This window comes from Parus major, chromosome 5, assembly GCF_001522545.3.
Source record: "Parus major isolate Abel chromosome 5, Parus_major1.1, whole genome shotgun sequence".
NCBI classification, from domain to species: domain Eukaryota; kingdom Metazoa; phylum Chordata; class Aves; order Passeriformes; family Paridae; genus Parus; species Parus major.
Window position 1 is genome coordinate 32,585,245 of NC_031774.1, and position 23,915 is coordinate 32,609,159.

At 33.5% G+C, this 23,915-nt stretch overlaps 1 protein-coding gene across 8 annotated transcripts in view; it reads left to right on the plus strand.

Moving 5' to 3' along the window:
• Positions 1–23,915, plus strand: part of DPH6 (diphthamine biosynthesis 6) — a 197,706-nt gene that overhangs the window by 54,375 nt on the left and 119,416 nt on the right. For all 8 annotated transcript variants that reach the window (XR_004497795.1, XR_004497796.1, XR_004497797.1 and 5 more), the window contains 3 exons: positions 4,058–4,119; positions 10,169–10,263; positions 16,307–16,394. Coding sequence is in view for 5 of the 8 variants with exons in the window: in XM_033514979.1 (XP_033370870.1) it covers positions 4,058–4,119; positions 10,169–10,263; positions 16,307–16,394 (245 nt within the window). In the remaining 3 variants the exon portion in view is untranslated. The remainder of the gene's footprint in view (positions 1–4,057; positions 4,120–10,168; positions 10,264–16,306; positions 16,395–23,915) is intronic.

The following is a 23,915-nucleotide window of genomic DNA, read 5'->3' on the forward strand; positions in this document are numbered from 1 at the left end:
CCAGAAAACCAAAGTCTTTCATTGCCTCTTTTCTTATTCAAAATTCTAAGTAATTCTACTCTTGGTGAGCAGCTGATTAGGATCTTTCCAGAAACCTTATTGCCCATTATACAGCCGTACATCATCAGAAGTTAAATCTCAGTCCCTGACATTCATAGTGATTGCAGCTACTACTCTTCTCAATATTACTTCTCAAGAAGTCAGAAAAAAAAGAGAACTTCATGTTCCTGTAACTTTAAAATAGGTTCTTTTTTTTTCTCCATAAGCCTATGCTAATTCTATGGATATGTATTTCAAGAAGCATATGATAACGTCAATTTTGGAAATATGTTTTAACCTTATTTTATGGAAGAAGTCACTGATTAACAAGATTAAGTTTTTGAATTGTAGGGTTCATTAGTCGGAAAACACTGAAGTTTTTTTCTCCCTATATTATCAACAGATAATGGTTAATTCATACTTTGTTGATGTGTATGTGATAGTGATTCTTTTAAAATGTGTTCATCTATTATGGGTTAGAATTTGGTTCAATGTAGCTTTCAGAAGACCTTTATATACCACCGTTTCTTAAAACTTACGATTTATTTTTATTTGAAATTTTACAAAGTAAAATTAGATTTTTTTTTATTTTGAAAGACTTTCTTAAGAATTCAGATGATTTTAAAATTCTGAACATTTATAAAACATGTTCTTGTTAGTCAGGTAAGGCTTTAGAATATGGATTTTTTTTAGCTGAATGTAATGCCATGAAAATGTAACTTGGATTTCTAATGGTCTGGATAAATGCAAGTAATATTATGTCATTACCTCTGAAGTGAGGGCTTCATGCTCTACCCCTCACTATATTCTCACTAATACATATGTACAAAGTGAACCATTTAAAATATGGTTCCTTTGCATATCTGAGCAGTAGTGAAATGCCTTTTAGTAATTTTCTTTTTTTCACCACAGAACAAAGCCATGAATTTCTACCCCAATCTCTTGACATTGCTGCAGTTCTCTACACTTGTCTTGTGGCTGTGCATAAGAGCATTCTGCAACCATTGTTAATATCTGCAGAAAGGAGTTCTGCTCTTGTCAGTGGATTTATCAAAAATTAAAGATGGAGTAGAAGTTACTTTGAAATAATTATCCCATTTGTGCTATTGCTTACTGATTTTACAGTCAAACTAAACTAGAAACTGGAGGTGAAAGCACAATTTTTTTTTTACTAAGCACTGTTAAGAACAGAATTATCAAATTTTTCGAGATGTTTTGGTCATCATGTACTATCTCAAGGAAATAAATCCCCATTTGCTCTCTTGGCAGCATATAATAAATTGATGGATGTAGTTCAGTTGGGGAGTTAAAAATGCATTGAAAATAATGGGCCATAACATTCTAGGGTTAACATTTATTCATAGATGATGCAATTAAATAAAACAGGCATTAACTTCAAGGTCAGTCAGGGAAGTAATAAAAGGGAATATTTTAATTGAATTATAATTGCTTCCCATTGATACATGTAAGTTAAATAAAATAGATGTCAGTCCTGGAAATTATAGTTCCTTTCCTAATTAATTTTTTAATTCTACATAGAGTCATGCAGGCCCTGGACCTTGTTGGTTTACCCATCCATTCAGTTCTCTTCACAGCTAGTTCCATTGAGGAAAACTTTGTGCTGCAAATTTAGAATACATTGTTATTTTTGTTAATCTAAGCCATTTTAAGAATCTAAATCAATAAAGAAAAGTGTACCAAATAGAAGTATAGATTAAAAAAAACCTGTTTTGTAAGTATGGTTCCAAATACTTCATTATACTAACTGTAGCAACAGACATACAGCGTCACCTGTGCATGCACAGCAGTAGAGATTTGAGATGTGGATTACTGGTTCTGCAAATTGAAAGTTACATTGATTCCTGATGCCTTTACCAGACAGTCTCTGTTCACTCACAATATAAGCCTATTGGAAATGAAAAACAATAATATGTTTCAAAAGAAATGCAAGCTGTCCAAAAATAGAATTCTGCTGAGAAACACAAAGGGTACATTACACTTCACAGATTTTCATGTAGCTGTGGGATATTACTGAAGGGTTTACCCATAGTGTATACATAGGTAATTTATTTGTATTTCATAAACTATTTGTATCATAGTTTCTTTTAAATTAGTAGTTTGCATTCATTACTGGACAGAACAGAAGATATGTCCATATTACCAAAGAGAACATTGTGAAAGAAGTAATATGTTAGTGTGTCTGGTTCTGACAATTTTTTCCCTTCTCATAGGTTTGTAGTGTATCCCTTCATTTAAATTTAGAGGAAATCAATCTGATTTTATTGAGGAGAGAGAGGTTGCTTATCTTAGAAAAGTAATTATATTAAAGGAAGAGTGTTAATACAAATGTGTGAAATGGTACTGTAATGCAGTACTCATTCATTTATGTCAAGAGAAATTGCTTGTTTGGCCTAATATCTATCCCATTATAATCAAGGACAGAATGCTAACCTGATATAAGTTCGAAGAGACCACCAGAACCATTTGAACTATTGAAATTGAATTAATAAAATTTCAAAACTATTTCCACAAGAATAAATTGCCATCATATATCTAGCACATATTTTTAGTCTCTTAATAAAAAGCAATAAACCAATACAAAAAAGGAATAGAGGGAGGAAAAACCTCAGTCTTTTTAAACTTTAATTATTAAGCAGTTTTAAAAGTATTCCCCTAGATGGTAAGGGATTTTTTGATGTGCTTTAATGAAATATTTAAAAACTTTCTTAGTGTTTTGAAATCTCATTCACTCTAACTTGTTTTAGTTTCACAGGAATTTAAATATACCAAGATCATGATTGTAAAAATTAAGAGATATATTAGCTCTTTTAACTCAGCAATGGCTTTATATGATAGTGTATTGTACATTTATGTAACAGCTTTCATCATCAACAATCTAAAGTGCTTTGCAAGGTACATATTTTAGAAATTGCTTCTGAATGGAGTGATTTTGGTGGCAGCTCTTTAATGATACCTATTACTGTATAAAGCAGTAGAGTAAGAAAAAATAGACAAGTATTGTATCAGTACAAAAAGATGCCCAAACCACAATAATTAAGAGTAGTAAAAAATGTGATAACTGAAAAAATCTCAGTGTTCCTTTAGTCTCAGGAGTTATCATTTTGTTTTTTCATATTTTTTTCTTATTTGCTTCATGCTTGAAGACCTTTTGACCACTTTGTATCGAATCCAGCTAGAATATTTATTTGGTTGAAGATGTCAGCTTTTGAAACAGTTGTTCCTGGATTATCTTATCTCACTACTCATTTTTGCCAGTTACTTGATTTATTCTGAGAAGTGACTGTTACCTGCCATTAGCTGGCCAAACTCAAAAAGTCATGAAGTTGAAATCAGAATACAGAGGAACAAGTTAGAGCAGCTATCAAGTGTTAATAGGGATTACATTTTTACAAAGAAAAATAAATCAAAATGTAAAGATCATACAGAATATTTTGTGGTGGATCAAAAGGTTCAACATTCAATATATTCTGTAAGTCCGAGTTTTCTTTGTATCTCCATTGTTTTTAATCTTATATTTTATATGTGCATAAAACACACAAAGAAAGTGATTTGGCAAAAGAACTTTTCATTATGTAAAACAGTCTGTGTCCCTTCCAGCTTCAGGAACTATAAAAAAAATTAATTTGTATTTTAATTTAGTAGGTATCTACAAAGGTAACTTCTGACTTAAATCCTTGTTGTATTTTTATTGCCATGGACCCGTGTCTTTACTTCACTGGTTAGTGAAACTTCTAAGAAAGGGAAAGCTTTCCCACTTGACATGTAGTGAAATGGTAACTAGCTTTGTTTTTCCATAAACCTGGAAAATATTTCCCAAAGATTAGGGAAAATTCTGACTCAGTGTATTTTCTTTAGGATAGTAATTATTTTAGATAATGTGGAGTTTCTAAGCGAGACATAATATTATTCTTAAAAGAAAGAAAAAAACAAGATCATTTCTTGATGTCATAAGAGTGCTGTGTAAGAAATACTTTTACACTTTTGGGTTTTTTTGCAGGTTTAGACCCAGATAAACATCTAGGAAAAACTCTAGGTGAAATGGAACCTATTCTTTTGGAGGTGAGTATAACTTAAAGAATATTCATATAGTTAAACTTGCAGTTAAAAAGAAACACAGGCAGAAATTCAGTAAAATTAACTTAATAAAAAATATTTTCATAGAATAGGTGTTAACCCAAAACTTAGCTTTGTATACAGAGTATAAGCCTTTGCTAAGTACTTTTCATATGAAAAACATATTTTTTGACATAGTTCACCATCTGGCGTCACCATCTTTAAAACAAACTAAAGGCATGAAACCCCTCTATTGCAGGAACACTAACTTGAATATCAATATGGTAAAGCCATAATTGTAAGTTATGTAAGTAAATTGTAACTTAATTGTAAGTTAGAGACTTTCACAGCAAGAAATGGGAGTGACAAAATCATAGGTGATACAAAACTTCCCCAAGGATTCCTATCCGCAGTTTTCCTACCGTTTACACAATTAGCCTACGTACAGGAGGGCCTTTAGCAGGGAAAATTAAAAAGACCAGATTTTGTACTTGAGGCTTCTTCAAGTTTGATGTAGAAGCATCAAATATCAAGCTAAGTAAACTTTAAGAATTAGAGTTCTGAAAGTATGTTTTCATGTATTGTCTGTGACAATGCTAGTTTACCACAATTCCTTGTCCTTGAGCCTGTTAGATACCCATAATGATTACATGTCTATTTAAAGGGTCTTGATGTAACTTTCAGTGTAGGCTGTCTGAATGTCCACAAAGTGATGTAATACTTTTCATTGTTAATCTGGGTATTTACTGGTCAGCCTGGCTTCATAAGTAGCTTGTTTTGGAACAGTTAAGGGTATGGCAAACTTGCAGAAGAGAAAGAAAAAGTAACCAGAATTTAAAACTCTCTTTGCTACTGAAAGATAGAGTTACATAGCAATTATATCCTAAATCTTAATTACATTTTTTCAGTAATCTACATGGAAAGGAGAAGATAGGTAAATGCTACTTGGAAAAGCTGGAAAGGAATAATTAAGGTCCATTGCATTCAAATACCCTTACTTGAAAAGATGCTGTTGGTCTGTTCTTGAAGCCTGTTGCTTCAGACCTGGAGAATCTGCCCAGAAATCTTCCCTTCCTCTTCCCTGGCCCTCTGCTATGTAAACCAGTTGGTATACAATGCCATTCATTATCTTTTTTTGAAAGACTTGTCTCACTTATTTCTTTAAATCATCTCAACATTTTGCATTCACAGAAAGCTTCTGTAATCAAAATTCAGGTTACAGCCTCAGTGGGGTTGCAGCTGGGTAACTACTAACCTCAGTTGAATCAGCAGTCTTGATTTCTTTAAAACTGTAGCAGCAAGTATTGCAATTTTAATTGTTCTCATAAGAAGTATTCTTCTGCATTTGATTTCATCATCATTCATTTTTAAAAGAAAATAATAAACTATGAAATCCAAAAGTGCCAGGTATTTTTTGTGAATTACATATATTCATCATCGTGTTTGATGTCTTAATTAAAGTAATTCTTACTTACTCAGTTTCACTTACTGAGTTACTGAAATTATTACTGTCACGGTTTAACACTTCTCAAAACCCACACTTAAAGGTTTTATCTTTTATTGCTACAACAACAGAGCAATCACTGCCTAGCCTAAAGTGTACAAATGGGGCATTCTGACACTGCTTGGAATGCTTGTCAGGCCATTGTAGGGAAGACTGCACAACTGATTATTTGTTCATTTGGCTGTTGCTTGTGCATATGCATGCTATGAAAGTCAAAGCCAGTACAAATAAATTTTTTTTACTTAGCTGGCTTTAAGGCCTAATAAAACCAAATCATTAACTATAAACTGAAGAAAAAGACTTATGATGTGAAAAATACTCTTTTGCAAGTCTTCAGCATCAGAAATTCTGGCAGACAGAATGTGAAAACAAGGAGTTCACAGTTTCCAGTAAGGAGAGATAAAATTAAATATTCTGACCATACCATATAAAACACCATAATAATTTAATGTTTAACACTGCACGTGTCCAAAACTGCCATGGATTTATATACCTGTGATCTTTGATTTGTATTCAATTATCTAACCAATAACTTTAAGTGTTGCAGTAATTTTGTTTTACTTGTTGGTTTTTTTTTGCTAATATGGTTTTTTCCTCTTTTGTTTTTTGAGTTCTGTGTTGACATCTGATGTTACTTTACCATAGTTGTTTATTCAGCTAGGTGCAGGATATTTAATGACAGCATTTTTCCTAGTGTGATGTGCAAGCTTATGAGAATTTTTGCAGTTCTGTTTGGAATTAATTAAGTAATGTTATCTATGTTCTTCAATTTTGTTGAAAATCACTTTATATCTGAATGATTTCAGTGCCCAGAAAAATGCCAATGTCTTTGATAAAGAGCCACAAAATATTGTATTTGTTGAGTAATTTGGGATTTGCTGGGAGTATCTTTTACTTTTAGCATGTATTCACGAAGTTCAACTTCTCTGGTGCTACAGATCTGGAAATAGAACTCACTTCTTACTCTTTTGGGTTTTTTTGGTACTAAACATTTATCTTGAGGAGCAGTCAATGAGACCAAAATTAACTTGTATTACTATTATGCACCTTTTAGAATTTGTCTTTTGGACATAAAAGAAATAAACATGAACTAGTTTTTAGGAAAAAAATCTCAGGTTGGGGCATTATAAGAGTATTGATTAGAAAAAATCCACAACAAATAAACCCAGCCCTGATTTCCTCCACTCAGTTATTTGACTTCAAAAATATATTATCAACTAAATTTTCAGTCTTCTGATTTACATTCATTTATATGTACCAAGAAATTATAGTAATTACTGACATAAAGATGAGGTGTTTTTTCTGCAGTAGCAGCAGAAAAATGTAGGACTAGTGAGTGGGAAAAACTTTTTGCAATTTTTTTCACATTACATACAGAATGTTGAGCTTAGGAGTGCAATGATGATCTGCCACCCATACTTTTAGCAGGGGTGAATATTACTTGTTCAGGACATGGGCATTGCAGAAAGGAAAGTTTTTGAATTATTGAATTTTTCTAATTAATAAGTCTTTGGTTAATTTCTGGGGAGTGGTTGCTAGATAATTGCTAAATCATTAAATTGCTTTAATGTCCCAATGTTTTCTCTGTAATAGGAATCTCCGCTTTCTACACTAAAGAATTTTCTGTCAACTTATGTCTCAGGTTGTGACCCCACTCACCTTTGAATTTGTTAATAGAATGGCAAATGGACATTATGGTTATATTTGTCTGTAATTCTGGCTTTGCCAGTAGGCAATAGCAAAATGTTTATTTGTATGTTTGCTTCAAAAGTTGATGAGAATATCTTGATGTAAAGACCATTTCTGTAAATATGAGAGTTGATGTCTTACAATTTCTGTCTGGGAACAAAGTCTTTACTTGAAAAAGGAAGGACTTGGATTCAAATATTTATCTTTGATTATGAAAGTTAAAGAAGGAAGCTTTAATCCATGTGTTTCATTCCCAAGATAGGAAGAGACAGTTCTTCAGGTAATGTTTGGACTGGTCATTTATATGTGTCTCATTTATATGTACTCACTGTACTTGTTAATATCTCATTGTGTACTGAAGATAAACTTCGTGTAGTCTAGAAGATGGTTTCATCATAGATTTATTTTGCAGTTTGAAGTGGACTTGCATTACTTGTAATTAGTTATGTTTGATTTGTAAATTTTCAGTTTTCTGTCTCATCTCAACTAGAAGGCAGATTTGGCAGTCATAAAATGTAGTCTATGCTGTTATTATTATTATTATTATTATTATTGTAGCATCCAATTTCCAAACCCAAATAATCAGTCTTCCAATAATGTTAATATTCTAAATGATTGATAGGCAAAATTCTCATGCTGTTGATGACATTTAAAAAATATTGCTGACTTTGTTAAATGAATGTTAAGGATCTGTTCTATGAGCTGCTAAATATATTTTGGTCCTTTTGACATTTGTGAGAACTGAAGGCCCTTTAGCACCTTGTGTAATTGGTGTCAAGAATGATGTTGAAGCCAGTGACATTGAAAATGAGAACTTCTCACAACAAAGACAGGAAATAGTATTACATCTTCTGAGTATTCAATGTTAATTGCCAAGAATTGTTCTAGATACTGTTTACACACAGAGCTACCGATTTTGAAAGTGACTTGTAAACAGTCACTCCATGTATTCACTGTGGAAAGGTTACAGTTAGATCTTTCCTGGTTTTCTCTTTCAATTTTTTAATAGCTTTATTAAGGGTTGTTTGTTTGTTTGTTTGTTTTTCAAATAGAGTAAGAATAAAAGGTTTTGACTAACTGTTTTGTAGGTTGTCCATTCTTGTTGCATCAACATTAATTATTCCTGATGTATTTGTCCTATAGAAACCTTGTTGCCATTGTTGACAGATGGAGTTCTTTTTATGTCAGGAGTGTAATTTTTCAATGAGTCCTTGATTAAAGGTTCTCTTTTGCTCCTTTTCTTTGAAAGAAAATGTGAAAGGAAAAATGAAAAATAACTCTCATAACAAGATACTTAAAAAATGTTTCATATATGTTCCTAAAGAGATTAAGATTTTACATCACCAGACAACCAAATATTCACATAGGGAACTACTGAGTTATTGTTTTCTAAGAGCATTTTCCTTTTCTATAGAGTAACTGCTGAAGATGATTCAGGCATTTGGTTTAAGTAACTGAAGTTATAAACACTCTTAGAAGTTTTTAAATAAAAAGCTTTGAGAGAGAACTGAAAAGTAACATGAACTATGTTCAGCTTCAACAATAAAAATACAATATCATTTGAATATGTGTAATAAACTTGTTACACAAATATTCTGGTAACAATGTAAAAATGTAATCTATGATGTATAAATAACCCAGTCTTGTTTGCCTCAAAAGAAACACCAGATTTGGAATTATCTTCTAGCCTCCAGATAGACTTTCTAGGCCTCTGATATTCTAGAAAACTGTATTTCTGCTTCAACTGCAGAAGCATCATGGATGGGCTTCTGTTCCTCTATGTAAAGGCATAAAGGGGTTAAATAAGTATTTCCAAAAGTAGTGTTGGTGTTTGCAATGGAGTTGAGGACTACAGTTCAAGTTCTTATGAGTCTCTTAAAGCAAAATGTTGGTGTTTGTTTAATGTTAACTTGGACAGGTCTTTGCTTGAATCACTGTAACAGTGACACTTTGGAAGCTGATCTAATCTGCTGCTGAGGATATGAATTTCTCCTGCAGACAAGGAGAGGGTGTCCCCATGCTCAGATCTGCTGCTTGATTACTATCTATCAATACAGTACATTGAAACAGTGGCACAGTGAGCTACTTAGCATGTAATGCACTCCTTACTCCCACAAAAGAACTTTGGTTCATGCTCCACAGCTGCTCCTTTGTAAAGCAGGAATTAAGATAGTCATGTCGCCTATTTTGAATGTTTCAGTTTATCTAGTTATATGTTTAAGTGAGGTATCCAGATGTTCAGGAATATTCATAACTATATGTTGTTTTAGAAAGTATATTAAGTGCAATTTATAAAAGAAACAACATGCTTCTCTTTAGATCTTTTTTTAAGTTTTTGCTTCTGACTTAGAAAATTCTCATTTGTTTTGTTAGATTTTTTATGGAAAGAATATTTACCAAAACATAGAATGCAGTTTCTGAATCTGTTGTCAAAAAAATGTGTTTATTGTATACTTCTGTGTGAAGTGCTACTTCTTGTGTTGACGCACAGTAAAAGTTTCTCCTACAGGTGAAATAGATATGCTAAAGAAAGACAAGTATGAAAGTCTGAACAACCTTTCATGGCCACTGAGAAAGAACTAGGAATCAATTTGTTCATCTAAATATTACTGTGCCAGTTCTACTTAAAATATAACACACTGGTAATTTTTAATCACTGTAGTAGGCATACAAAGAAATCAAGGCCTGACTGTATGATTGGATTTTTCCAGGCTTGTAATATGTAGTCTTTTAGAAAATACATGTTGTGGTTTAACCCCAGCCAGCAGCGAGTATGTACTGTTTTTGAGATATTCAGCAATATATGTTTAATAAACTTCTTTAGTGTAACGCTTACATGTTTCAATTTCTCTTTTGTGATAGCTCTCTGAGAAATATGGAGTCCATATTTGTGGAGAAGGAGGAGAATATGAAACATTCACTCTGGACTGCCCTCTGTTTAAGAAGAAAATAGTTGTGTAAGGAACAATTTATTCTATTTCCTTATATTAAAGCAATGGGAGCGTCTTAAAATTTAGTTTGAGACAACTAGAGGTGGTAAGAAGTAACACATGGCATTTGTAGAGGTAAAACATGTTCTTTAAGTTCACAGACACTCACATTGTTTAGCACCGGCAAAGTCCTCTGGAAACCTAAATCAATACCTGACACGATGAGGCGTTCATAGAGGGCTATAAACTTTTTAGACATTTGCACTTTCGTTTACTTGCTGATTATGGCCTGCAGTAAAACTGGTACCTATACACTGACACTTTTATCCTTTCATGAAGTGTGAATTGCCTGTAATATTTATCTTTCATTACAGCTAAATTTGATAAAGTGCCACATCAGTAGCCTGTGGATTCCATTAACTGTGTATATGTGTGTGTGTAAGTTTACTAGCTTAGAATGATAACTATAAACACTTTTCTTCAGTTACTAGAGGATATTTTAAATAGAAGCTTTGTATGAATCCATCTCAATTACTCTGAATAGTTTATTCCTTTGATGTTAATTGCTAAAATATGTGTAGTGAGCTGTGGAAAATATTTGTGTCTTGTTTGTTATTAGCCTGTTAAGTACCTAGCTCTGCTTGCTCCAAGTAAAGTACTTTTGACTGCTGTTCTTTTTCTGAAGCAAGCAAACAGATCAGTAATCATGTATTGGTGATTGATTCTCAGTCATCTTAGTGCAGGTCCAGATTATGGAGTATATAGACACAATTAAAGCTTTCATGGTACAGGTCCATTTGTTTCACTTTTCTGTAAGACTGGGATCTGTCTGTGTAAGGAACAGAGAACCAAGAACTGTTAGCTCCATTTCATTGCATGGCATCTGGGAGAAGATCAATAGACAAAGTGGTTTAAGCATTGGTGGCTAATCTGGCAGATGTCCACTGAAATACTGATTGATTATGCCTTTGGTTTAGGATCAATCAGAGTGCAGTTTAAGTAGGAATATATTATATTATAAATGTATATCTGGCTATGAGTGATATAAAGACAGTTTATATTACTAGGAAAAGATGAAGCAGAGGTGGTCTGCCTCTTGGTGATACTCCAAACAATAAAAGTTAAAAATAAAAGCACAAAAAATACATAAAAGACAAATATTTAAATCAGTGAGTATTTAATAATAATTATATGGCACAGTGGACTTTTCAACAGTTATTCAACAAGTTTTAAATATGCATTTCTGTAATGGAAACTGAATAACTACACTGGCATTGTGTGTCTCTAGCTTGATTAGTCCTGCTTATCTCTTACACTATTCATGTCATAAAGACATGCTCTTTGAGGGATCATGCATGTGGAATCTGTTACTGTATGAACTTCACAAGAAAAATATTTTGTAGTTTCTTCTTTAAATAAGTTATTAATTTTTTTTCTACTTTTTATTATTGCTTTTCATATATGCTGAATCTAAACAGACTTTGTAATCATGTTAACTCTGCTAGCAAAGTTTCCAAACGTTTAGATATACATGGTTCAGGTATTCACCTCTCCTGGTTTCAGCTAGGCTAAGTTTGGATTTTTGCAATAGCTGGGAGGTGGCCTAGCCAAGGAAGGACCTTAATGTTATTTGATGTGACCTCACTCATTGCCAGGGTTGGGGGAAAGGGACTCAGGGACTCTCTCTCTCTTTCTCTCTCTCTCTCTCTCAGAGAAAAGTATTCCTTCCAGTTGAAAAAATGTGGCAGAGGGGGAGCCATCTGTATTGTTCATTGTAGCAGGGTTCTCAATGAGCATTTTTGAACATAAATCACTTGATTTTATATTATTTTGTTTTTAATATTGTGCTGTTATTGTTTATTTTCTTATCTCACTGCTGCTACCAGTAAGTTGTTCTTGTCTGAACTCATGATCTTGGCCTTTTGTGCCTCCAGTCCTCAAGTCCATCCCACCACATGGGGTGGGGAAAATAGGGGCAGGGGGCAGTGAAAGAGAGAAGTGTGTGGTTTTGGAGAGTCTCAGTGGGGGCACTGAATTAGGGAATACCATTCCTAAAGCAGGACTACATCCTGATACAATTTTTAAAGCTTAAATTGAGTTGTAAGCATTACAGCTTAGAGGTTAAAACCTGAGATTTTCAAGATCCCTAAATTCCTGAACAACTGCAAAACATCTCCTGAGTTAAAAGTTTCTGAGGAAGACACTGAACAATACTTCCACGTTCAGAACAGGAATGATGGATTAACCTTTGCTGGCTGCCAGGTTCCCACCAAGCTGCTCTCACTCTCACTCTCCCTCTCTAGGAAGACAGGGAGAGAAAATAAGATGAAAAGATTTGTAGGTGAAGAAGAGAGCAATGTGATGGCTTACCAATTACTGTCATGGAAAACCACATTCAATTTTGGGGAAAATTAATTTATTTTATTGATAAATTTAATTTTAAAAAAACCAACAAAGTAGAGTAGTGGGAAGTAAATACACCTTCTTTCCTCACCTTGTTTTTCCCAGGCTTAACTTCTCTTCCTCATTCCTCACTTTTGTACATCCTCCCCAGTGAGCAGTGCAAGGAGGTGGAGAATGAAACTGGTTAGTTTGTAACTCTGTGTCTTTGCTGCCCCCCTCTCTTCACGTTTTTCCCCTTCTCCAGCCTAGGTCTTTTCCATGGCTCCATCATAAACTGTTACAATGTGTGTCCTTCCCACCAGGCAAGTTGTGAAGTTTTTCTTGAAGAACTGCTCCAGTGCATGTGCTTTCCATGGGGTATGGTCCTTCAGGAACAAGCTGCTTCTCAGGGGTCTTCCATGGGACTCCATCCTGTCCAAGAAACTGCTTCTGTGTGGGTTTTCAGTGTGTGTATCTGCTCTGGTGTGGTTCTTCCTGGCCTGCAGGGGAGCAACCTGCTTCACCATGGTCTTTTACACAGGCTACCTAGAATCTGTTCTGGCGTTTGAAGCACCTTCACTCACTCCTTCTTCACTGACCTTGGTGTCTGCAGGACTGTCTCTACCATGTTTTTCTCACTCTGCTTGCAGCGTAGTTTTAAAATAGGTTATCACTGAGACACCACCAGTGTTGATGATAGCTCAGCATCCCTTGGTACCTTGTCATAGAGAGCACCTCTGAGCACTAACACCTGCCACCAAAACTTTGCCACGTAAACCTAAAACAACTGGAGAAAATCAAGTATGTCTTTAATTTATAACACTACTTGCAGGTCCATGACTTTTTGCCCTCTTAAGCTTGGCAAAATATGTTTCTCCAGTATATCCTTGCAAAATAAGGAAATATGCTGGCACAGGAAAAAATAAAATACAACCTTGAATGTTACTTACTATGGAGAAATGGGAATCTCTTTAATGTAAGGCTGTATGATGAATTTTGCTTCTGAATGTTAAGTTGAATTCTTGCCATTCTTCTCTGTCTTCATTAAAAAATGTGCCTCACAAAGGAAGCATGACAGATTGAGTGGAACATATATTTGAAAATAAACATTATCTAGTAGTGAAAGCAAAATCTTCCAACCAAAATATTAAACAATAGTCAGATTTGGGTTTATCTGTTTTTTTCAGGTAGCCTATTGTAATCTAGTTGTCAGCTTTCGTACTCTCAGTACTTGAAATGTACCAAGCATTTCCTGTCCTTCTTATGCTGATATTTAAAGTACAATTGATCAACATTTCTTGTAATTTTAGAGATCTGTTTCTCATCTATATGAATACTATCCAATATCTACTCTTGTGATAAAGGCCTGTTTGTTTATGGAGCGCAGAATAGTTTGATCTTTTGGAGAGTAAACTGTCACATTTGAATATTTGGGAAATACCATTTTCCTTTGTATACCTTATATTAGCTCTGTGTTTAGGCTTGGAATTCTAGGTTTGGAGTTAAAAGCAAAATTACAAAATTTTAATTTCTGTAAACATGAAAAAATAGTCATGTTCTGAGAAGCATTGATGGTACTCTCAGTCTTGTTCTGACTTGATGTATTTGTCCTGAGAAAGTGTTACAGTGTTTTAAAATGATTGGATGCTTTCTAGATCTTCAAGAAGTCTTGAGAGATCAAATGATTTTGATTTCAAAATAAATAGCTGAATGTTTTTCAACTATCCTTCATTTATTTCAGTCTTCTGAAAATTTCATTAGCAAAATTCCTGTGTTTTCATTACAATCAAAAATGAATCATCTTAGATAGTCAAGTTCCTACACAAAATTCAAGCTTTTAATGTGAAATGGCCTTAAATAATTTATTGGGGCCTCTCAAACCACTGTTTTTCATTTTAAATCTCTGGTTTTCTGTGTTTTGAGTTGGTTGGGGTTTTTTTACTATTTCCCAAGCTGTATATGACATGTCAAATTCAGGACTTTATTAGTTTTTTTTAATTGGAGACTAATTGGACATAAACAGAACTATTCTGCTTTCCACATATTTTTTTTCCTACCTATTTCTGTTAGAATTAGAAGACACCATTGTCATTTGGAAAGAATTATTTTAATCTCAAGGAACTATGTATGAAGTATCATATATCTTAAATATAAACAATATTTTAATCATAAAGAATCTTGATAATTACTCTCAATAATGAAACTGAGGCCTGTTTATATCAAAATACTTTAAAAGTTTGCTTAAAATGGTTCTTGTTATGCTAAAGTTATTTATCATTATTGTATGACATTTTGTTACTTTTAAATCCCAAACCACATTTTATAGAACGGATATTTCTGTTAATTTTACACTTTTGTTGAGGAACTGGGATCTGGCCAAAGCTTCAACTGCTTTGAGTTTGCATTGGTTTTATGTGATATTACTATAAATCTATCTATATTATCTCTTGGAACACTTTGAAGGTACAAAGGGCACCATGGTTTTTGGAAAACTGTGTGTCCTTAACCTTGCTTTCAACAATTTTCAGATTTTCTTGTACTGCATCTGAATTTCTCTTATGTTTTCCTTGAGTTTCTCACCTTCTGATGTTTGTTTCTTAGAGGTACCTTTTTCTTAAGTAGTAAAACCGTGCAGATGGATATAACAGATACTGCCTCTTGTGATTCAAAGTGTGACAGATTGTGTCTGTAAAAATGAAAACTAAAATTAACTAATTTGAATCAGCACACAGGAAGTTTAACATTGTTACCAACACATTTGGCATTAAAAAGTTGTGTCTAGTAGTCTTCACTATCAGATGCAAGATGGCTGGATCAGTCAATTTCTCAGTGTGCAATACTGTATGTTGTTAATAACTTCAAAATCTAATCCCTGAAGAATTAATCAAAACAATGGACTTTTGAAAAATCTCCTGTTGATGAAATTTAAAGATTAGTTTATGTATTAGTCTCTGTGATCTAAAACATAATGTAGTTTATACTTTCAAAGACTACAGGTAACTAATTCTCTTAATATTGGTCTGGAAGTGTGGGAAAATAGTGCAAGATTGGCAAGGAGGTTTGTAAATACGTGCAATTGACTTGCAGCTGGGGTGTCAAAAACATATGTATCATAGTAATTTTGGCCTCATGTGTTGGATGAGTAGAGCATCTGTGTTTAGATAACATGGGCCTGTGATAGACTATGGGGCACACACTTGAGATTCCTGCCTAGCTGTGGGAAAGATCAAAGCACAGTGGATATTGTGCCTTTGCAAATCCCTGAGATACAGGCGAGACCTGCAGGTTTGGTGATGCTCTAGCATGGACCAAGTCTCTGCAGTACCTCTGTTCTTTTTGTGCCCCTGCCTAAATGCTGCTTCATGGATCCCAGATGGCAAGGTGACGAAAACAAGCTGACTCTGCATTTCATCTGTGGTTTTATGGTTGTTGCTGTATCTCCTGTGCCGGCTCACACAGGAAGTTTTTTATTCCTTTTGAAAACTGAAAATTCTTGAAGGTAATGTGTTGTTTACCAAGATGATTTTATATAACAAATTACTTTTTCTTAATTTATATGAAAATATTGATAAGAAATTAATATATTTTCAATGAGTTGCCTGAGATTTTGTGTTATACAGTGACTAAGAGTTGTCTCTATATAAAATTATGTATTATAGTGTTTGATGATAAAAATTTTGTATTTCAGAGATTCAGCAAAGGTGGTCATGCATTCGGCTGATGCATTTGCACCTGTGGCCTACCTTCATTTTTTAAAACTACACCTGGAGAATAAGGCAAGTAGGCTGCAAATGTTGTTTTCCTTTAAAGCTATATGCATGCCTTCTAGTTGTGTTGTTTTGTCACAATTTGGAGTGAACCATCATATTCTCATGTAGGTGTTACATTCAAATAATAATGTACATATTTAGCTGAATTTCAGAACTTACTCTTAGGGAAAGACCAAACACACTTGTGTCAAGTGCATGAGTGGAGGTAGTGTATTTGTGTGTCATTTTTCGTCTTGAAACCCCATGTTGCTCAGTCATTGTGGTTCAGTCAAGCACTTGTACAACCTATGCAACCTGTATTAGGAAACTGTACGAACAGTATTGATTTATGGGGAGATGGCATCTCTTTTTGATGCTTTAATTGTAAAGTGGATAATTTAAAAGCTTTCTAACCTGTAAGTGCTTGAGTTTTGAATGTTCTGGGTTTATTTTTTTCCACATGAAAAATACATCAAATGAATGACTTCTAATCATGTGAAGATTATATTGGTCAAAAATTTTAAACTAATCATTATTAGTTCACTGGAATTAATTCTATTAACTTATTCTGTAGAAAGAGCAGAACAGGAATAGGAACTCTGATTGGTTTAAATGTTGCATACTTCCATGTGAGCAGAACTAAGGTCAAAACAGACAATATTTTTCTTTCTATTTGTCATCACTTTTCTGTTTTTCATTTTATTGTTTTACAGCTAAAATGATTTTTTTTCTTCCTGAACCTCTAAAAGTATTAGTATTTTGTTGAAGAGAGTGTATCATGATCTTTCTTCTATTGTTGCAGTCATCTTTTTATAGCTCTTCCTCTTTCTGCACTTTGATGATAGAAGTGAAGAAATTGTTACAGAACATTATTCTATTGGTATTTCAAATTTTATGTCTCTTCAGCAACATTTCCTGCATGTCTTTCACAAGATCATGCCTTCCCCTTTTCCCTCTCCTTTTTTCTTTTTTTTTTTTTATTTTATTGTTTCAAACAGAAAAAATACATCAGTGTTTTTCTTCCATGATGGCCTCATTTCACCTTGGAAAGTAAATTGTATTTCATGCTGTCAGTTTCTAGTTTTGGATTTCTTTCAAAAGTAAAACATTAAATATTTGTGTGGAAAACTGTGGAAAGGATATTAACTATGTGAAGCAAACCCAAATAGGCTGAATAAAGGAAAATTTGGGAATGTGGCATGGTGGGGAAGACTGATAATATATTGATATTTCTTTGGGGGCACTCACTTTATTGCTCATGGCAAATTTGATGCTAAAATGTACCATACATCACTACAATGTGACAGGCTAGGGAAAATGAAAACCACAAAGCTTTACATAAATCAGGGGAAAAATCATATTAAAATGCATAACATTTGATATAAGAATCAAGATTTTACTTTTATCTGTTCAGTAGCTCTTTTCACCTTCTTATGTAGATGTTTTAGATTTGGTTAAAGTCTCATAGTTTCAGGCAGTGTTGTAGTAAATCGTATTTCCAATCTCTTGTAGAAAATCCTGTCACACTTTGCAAGGGTTAAGGTTTGCAGCAGCTTGCCCTGGGTTTTGGTATATAAACTAATGTTTATTTAAAAGGAAAATAGTCTAATTTTTGCAGTGGTTGTCTCATAAGGAAAAGCATTAATGTCTTTTGGCTATGGATTATTTTATGTCATGATAAAATAGGCTAAGTTTTTGAGAAGTTATAAATATGGAGAATCAGTCAGTCTTTCAGACCAAAACTGTTAGCATCATTTAACTGCATAATAATAAAGGCATGCCTTCAAGATTGATATGCCTGTAGTATTGTACTCTTGCTCACTATTTGGTGCTTATAAGCCTGTGGGAAAATTTAAGTATCAGTTAGTATTCAGCACTTAACAGCCAATCCTATAATAATAAAGTAGTGCAGGAAAAAAACTGCTTCAGAAGGAGAACTAATTTTAGTTAGAGGCTTTCAAGGGATTACTGAAAATTGGGAAAAATAATGCACCATTATGAACAATGTATAAAAGTAGCCACTTTGGTAAGCACTTTGTAGAAAATATTAATAGACTCCACAGTGAAGTGTAATTCTAATAAGAATTATGACATCAGTTTTGTTATAATTTCTGCTGTGAGATAAACATATTTTTAACTGAACTGTATATTAATTTTGTCTTTGTTATTTGCCACAGGTGTTAATTTTACATTCTTTGAATTTACTTTTAAAATTATTTTGCAATTATAACTAGTGCACCTTGGTCTCTTATGTCTTTCCTCCTCTATAACACATTTTCTTTAGTTAAATCTCTTCATGTTTGACTACAAAGCCTGCCTAGAAATTTGGTTTAGATTGTTTCTGGCAGCAAAATGAGCCCTTGTGCCTAGGGGAACATAACATTGTACTCACTGTTCTGGTTTAATATATTTCTGTGCAACTTCAAGATGTTTTTTGCATAATAATTGAAGCTTTTTTTAAATGCACACACTTTCTTTTCATAAATAGCCATGCAGAAAAGGCTAAAGAGATAAATAAATACTATATTTTAATATTAAAACTATTAAAGACTTGATAAACAATTTTGTAGGCATTTTACAAAAATGCATTAAGAATAAATAATAATGGTAATAAAACACTAATGCTTAAAATTTGGGTATGACTCATTTACTTCAGGGTAAAAAACAAGGTCACCACTATAATATAGATACCTAGTTTTCTCAATATTTTACTTTACCAAGATCATCACCTCATACACTTAAAACGTAGGATTTTTTTTTTAATGGGAGACAATTTCTGAAGCATATTCTAGAATCTTTGAATTAGGTGTATTTGCCTTATACTCAATAAAAATTAAATTCTGAATATTTTCAATTAGGAAAAATACAACTGTGAAACTCTTTTTTTTTACTTTGTCAGCACGGTGAACTTGCTTTTATTTTCTGTATTATTTTACTTTATTGTGTTGCCTTTGCAAAGATCAGAAACAGAAATTAAAGCTGTTGAACTTCTGCTGATGGGAACATCTGATGACAGTAGTGAACATGCTAGCTGTTCTCTTCCCTGCATTTAATAATGAGTACTTTGTTTCCGAGTTCCAGCGGGTAGGAGCACACACATATCAAACAATACAACGTGGGAAACTGCAGCCCCTTAAGTCTGAATAGTCCAGAACTAGAGGGAATCATGCAATTTTCTTTCCACACGTTACAGAAGAAAGGAGCCCGTTTGCCTATAAGAGATACAGGAATCCTGCCTGCTGCTGCTTTTTCTTATAATAGACGGTTGCATTATATTCCCTGTTATAAACTGACTTTGTGTTTTCCTGTATGCAAAAGACCTTGGCCTTGTACCTGGAACATGTGTCCCAAGTGCAAGCAGTTTGCCCCTGCTAAATGGCACGGGATCTATTGTACAGGTTATTTGGGAGAAGATTTTAAAAACACTTGTAGAGAGAGTTCTGTAACTTGTACAGTTGTTAATTTTGAAAAGGTTTTCAGGAGGTATTTGTGTACCACATGTACTAAAGGCACATAATTCTATAGGTTATATATGATTTAACATTGTAGCCTATTTCTGTCCAGTTTCTCGTTAATTATTTTAGTTAATCTACATTTAGAACATCAGCAGTAGATTTACACTTTGTCAGTGATGTCAGGGGAAATAGGAAGGTATTTCAAGTTTCAAACATGTTTTGTTGGTGGCATTGTGGGTAGCATTTTTTGAATACTTCATCATCATTGAACAATACTTCTCCTAGGCAACCTTTAGTTTCCCTTCTGCATCATAAGAATATAGATAACCCTTGTAGTTTTGTTCTCAAAACTTGCTAACAAATACCTCAAAACATTTATTGTGCTCTAATTTATTTCAAACACTAAGATAAAAAATAAAGGATTTTCTTTTCTACTCTATTTGATTGCAGATTCAGTCCAGTTCTCTGAGGAAAGATAATTTTTAGTTCTCTTTTCATAATGAAGATACTTTATTTGAAAGAATTTTGGAGTAAAGGACTTTCTTTCCTATGATTCTGTATATTGTACTTAAAATAATGCAAGATACATGTGACCTCTCTCATTATATTTATTTCAAGGAGTTCTGTTATCAAGGTACATCACAAAGAATAAGGAGATTATGATAACCTTTTGTCTTCTGATCTCTCTGCTTCACTGTATTCTCATTGCTGCTCAGTGGGAGAGTTATCAGTTTTAGAATTGTGTTGTGATAGGTTTTTATACCAGTTTCTGTAGCAGAGAATGTAAGCTTTTTAAAAAGACAATCTGTTGTTTTCATAAAAGACCACTGCATGGAATTTCAGCTATATCAGTCAAAGTCCTAGCTCCAAGGCTTTTTCAACAGGAGAATTTGGATCTTGGAACACTCGTGCATTTGCTTAACTTCATTCTGAGCGCACTTGCATCAATGACATGAGTTATGTGAATATAGTTAAGTGTATGCATGCATGCAGGCTCTGATCCAAAATTAGGTTGGTATCACAATGTACAGTGGGTGTGGGAGAAACTGTGTAACAAATGGGAAAATATATTGCTTCTGTGAAGTAACATGAAAATGTTATGCGATAAAATAGGTTCTGTAAGATTTAATTAAAATGTCATTACAGCAAGCTCGATTTTTTTCTTTTTAAAGTCATGAGAATATTATTCAGTGAAAGTTACTCTGTGGCAGTCTATAAGTTTTAGCTTCTTAGATTACTTCCTCTGTTGAGAGGAATGGAAGACCAACATTTGTATTGATTTAAATAGAGCCACTGTACACAGTATGGCAGCTCTGCTTAGGCTGGCATTGAGCCTGTTGTTCCCCGAGTGCCAGGTTCCACACCTAATACTTCTGCTGTAGCCTGCACCTGTGCTGCTGTGGGAAGTGATTGATTGCCAATGTTTTTGGAGCCTTGAATCAGTCATTGTGGTGTATCATAGGCATTGAAACCAACAGACATCCCTAATTTTTTTACAGACTTTGCATCTTATAAGAGATTTTTGATATTTCACAATAATTTTCAAAAATTTTGCAACTGACACGGGTTTTATGTATGTGTGGAAATACAGATGTATATTTATCTTTGTGAAGAAATATTGATAGAAGCTAAATTATTTGTTAAATATAGTGTTACTAAGGAAAAAGGGACGTGACTGTAGATGATATGAGAATTTCACGTGGCATCAGTTTGACATATTTGTAACATTAACAAATTACAGAGATACAGGGGAGGTCTCTGTTATATCAAACCAGTTGTGATAGAGTCTGTGAGGCTCACTCCATACCCATTTTTTTTATGAAACATGTCTTGTAGAAGTCATGTTTAGAAATGTAGATGAAAGCATTTTAACTGGTGGCATAAAAGTTGAATAGGTGCTCTTATCATGTTCACTTGCAATATAAATTTGGTCCTCCAAGTTAGGGAATAAAGAGAAGTTACAGATCTTTAACAGCAGCCTCAGAAGACATTTGATCTACTGAAGACACAGATCTATTCAAAGGTGATTATACAAAGCTTAATAAAAATGAGTAAAAAACTGGCAAGCTGGAATTTTTCCTTTTCAGTTAACTTTTTTTTTTCTTTCTTTCTGATAGATTTTTATGGCATAGTGTAGTGAAGTTAAAATCCAGGTGATGTAAAAACAAAACCCAAAGCAGCAGTGTAGTGGCATCATTCACATCACCATGTCTGTGTGTGCTTACTGGGGAGTAGGACCAAGAGGTGCAAACTCTGCATGTGTTACATTAGAACTCCCCTGAATGCCTGTGCTACAATGCAAATCAAATGTTTCACGGTGGATGCTACAAGTTACTCGGTGAAAGTAGCTCATTTAGTAAAACAACAATTTGCAAAAAGCAAATTGCACTTCTAGCGTGTGATGCTGCTATAACATCTGTATTTCTCCATGAAGTGTTATCTTGTAGATAAAAAAAAATAGAGAGACTTTTAAAATAATTTAATTTCCTTGGTTCTCATAGCTTACACCATCTTAAGATCTTTTTCAATTACAGATTTGTGTTCCTGATTCATTATTTTTTAAGTCATACTGAAGGCTTAGGAGCAGTCAGGCATCCCTCTGGATAATGGCAAAATGCACCCACTGATGGCAGTAGTCAAAGGTGTAATTCAGTGAGTGGGAAATGGTACAGATGCTGCTGGCTGCTTCTCTGTTGGAATGTTGGAATGCGTGTCATATTTGTGCTAAATTGCAGTTTTTGTCTGGGCTATTATGTTACATCTTCTTGACTTCTTTTAACCTCTGATGCACAATTGATTAATGTAAAGTAGACTATTGCCTTGACTTTCATGTCTTTCTTGGAGGAATGAATAATATGAAGTCCAATCAAAGAACATCAGCCCCTCATAGATAATAGACTTAGTGTTTACAACGCTTATAAAACTACCCATGATCACTTCTTGAGTCAGCAGAACTGAGTTTCCTCTCACAGATAATGATCTTGTAATTTAGCCTTTCCTTAAAATTTCCAAATGCACTCCTTTAACTTAAATGGATCCTTTTTCATATCACTGAAGTCAAATATTGATGTAAGAGTTACCACAGATTTCTGATTCATAATATAGTTTTCTCCCTTTATTTTTCTGGCTTTTTTCTGTGATTAATATGAAGAGAAATATTTAAAGGTGCAATAGGGTATGTCTTATTTTCCACAGGAAAGAAAAAAATTTAATAAAATTAAATACAATAACAATTACTTAATTTTATAATGTTAATATTTTTTTAATAACATTTTGCATGAAACATGAATTTATCAGCTAAAGGAATATTCAGAAGTTTCTAATCCCTATTTAAGGATTGTGAAATGTCTCATGTTTTGTCAACTTTTTATCTTGCCTTATTTGTATTTAATATAATTTTTGTGAATTTAGTATTTTAGAAGCCTGCAGTAAAATGCATAGTTTAGATGCTACATGAAATTTGAAGTCTTTGGGAAGAAATTTAGTTGATATAATCTGGCATTACAGAATGCAATGGTGTTTGATTAGGGTTTCTAGGTAAATTCTGTCATAATTAATATTGCTTTTAGATAGACAAGTGGTATTACCCAAGCCAGTGATCCAAAAGTCAAAACACTATGCAGATTAGGCAGAGTTTCTGATTGGAAAATCAGATGGGAGAGAATAAGAGTTCTGATTGCTTTAAAATTAAACAGGAAACAAAAAAACCCACAAAATGAGCACAGAATTGTTGAAGACTGGTCAGTAAGATCTGTGCCTGTGTATTTTGCTTTAAAAGGTATAGTGGGCAGTTTTTCTTCCCTGGTCCTGAGAAAATATTTGGGAAAAATAGTTTTCCTTCCTTGTTAAGAAATTGCTTCAATGTATGGATCTTGGAAAATGCATTTTTCTGTTATGTCAACTCATACAAAAGCATTTGATGGAAAGGATAGTCTTTGTAAGATAATAGAGATTTTGTTTGTTTTTTTACAAACTTTTTTGGTTGTTTTTTTGTTTGTTTTTTTATGGACTGCCTTCATTCATTATTCCAAAAAGTTTTAAAACTTTCTTATTAATCCTCTGCTCTATTTCAAGTATTTAATGGCAATGTTAA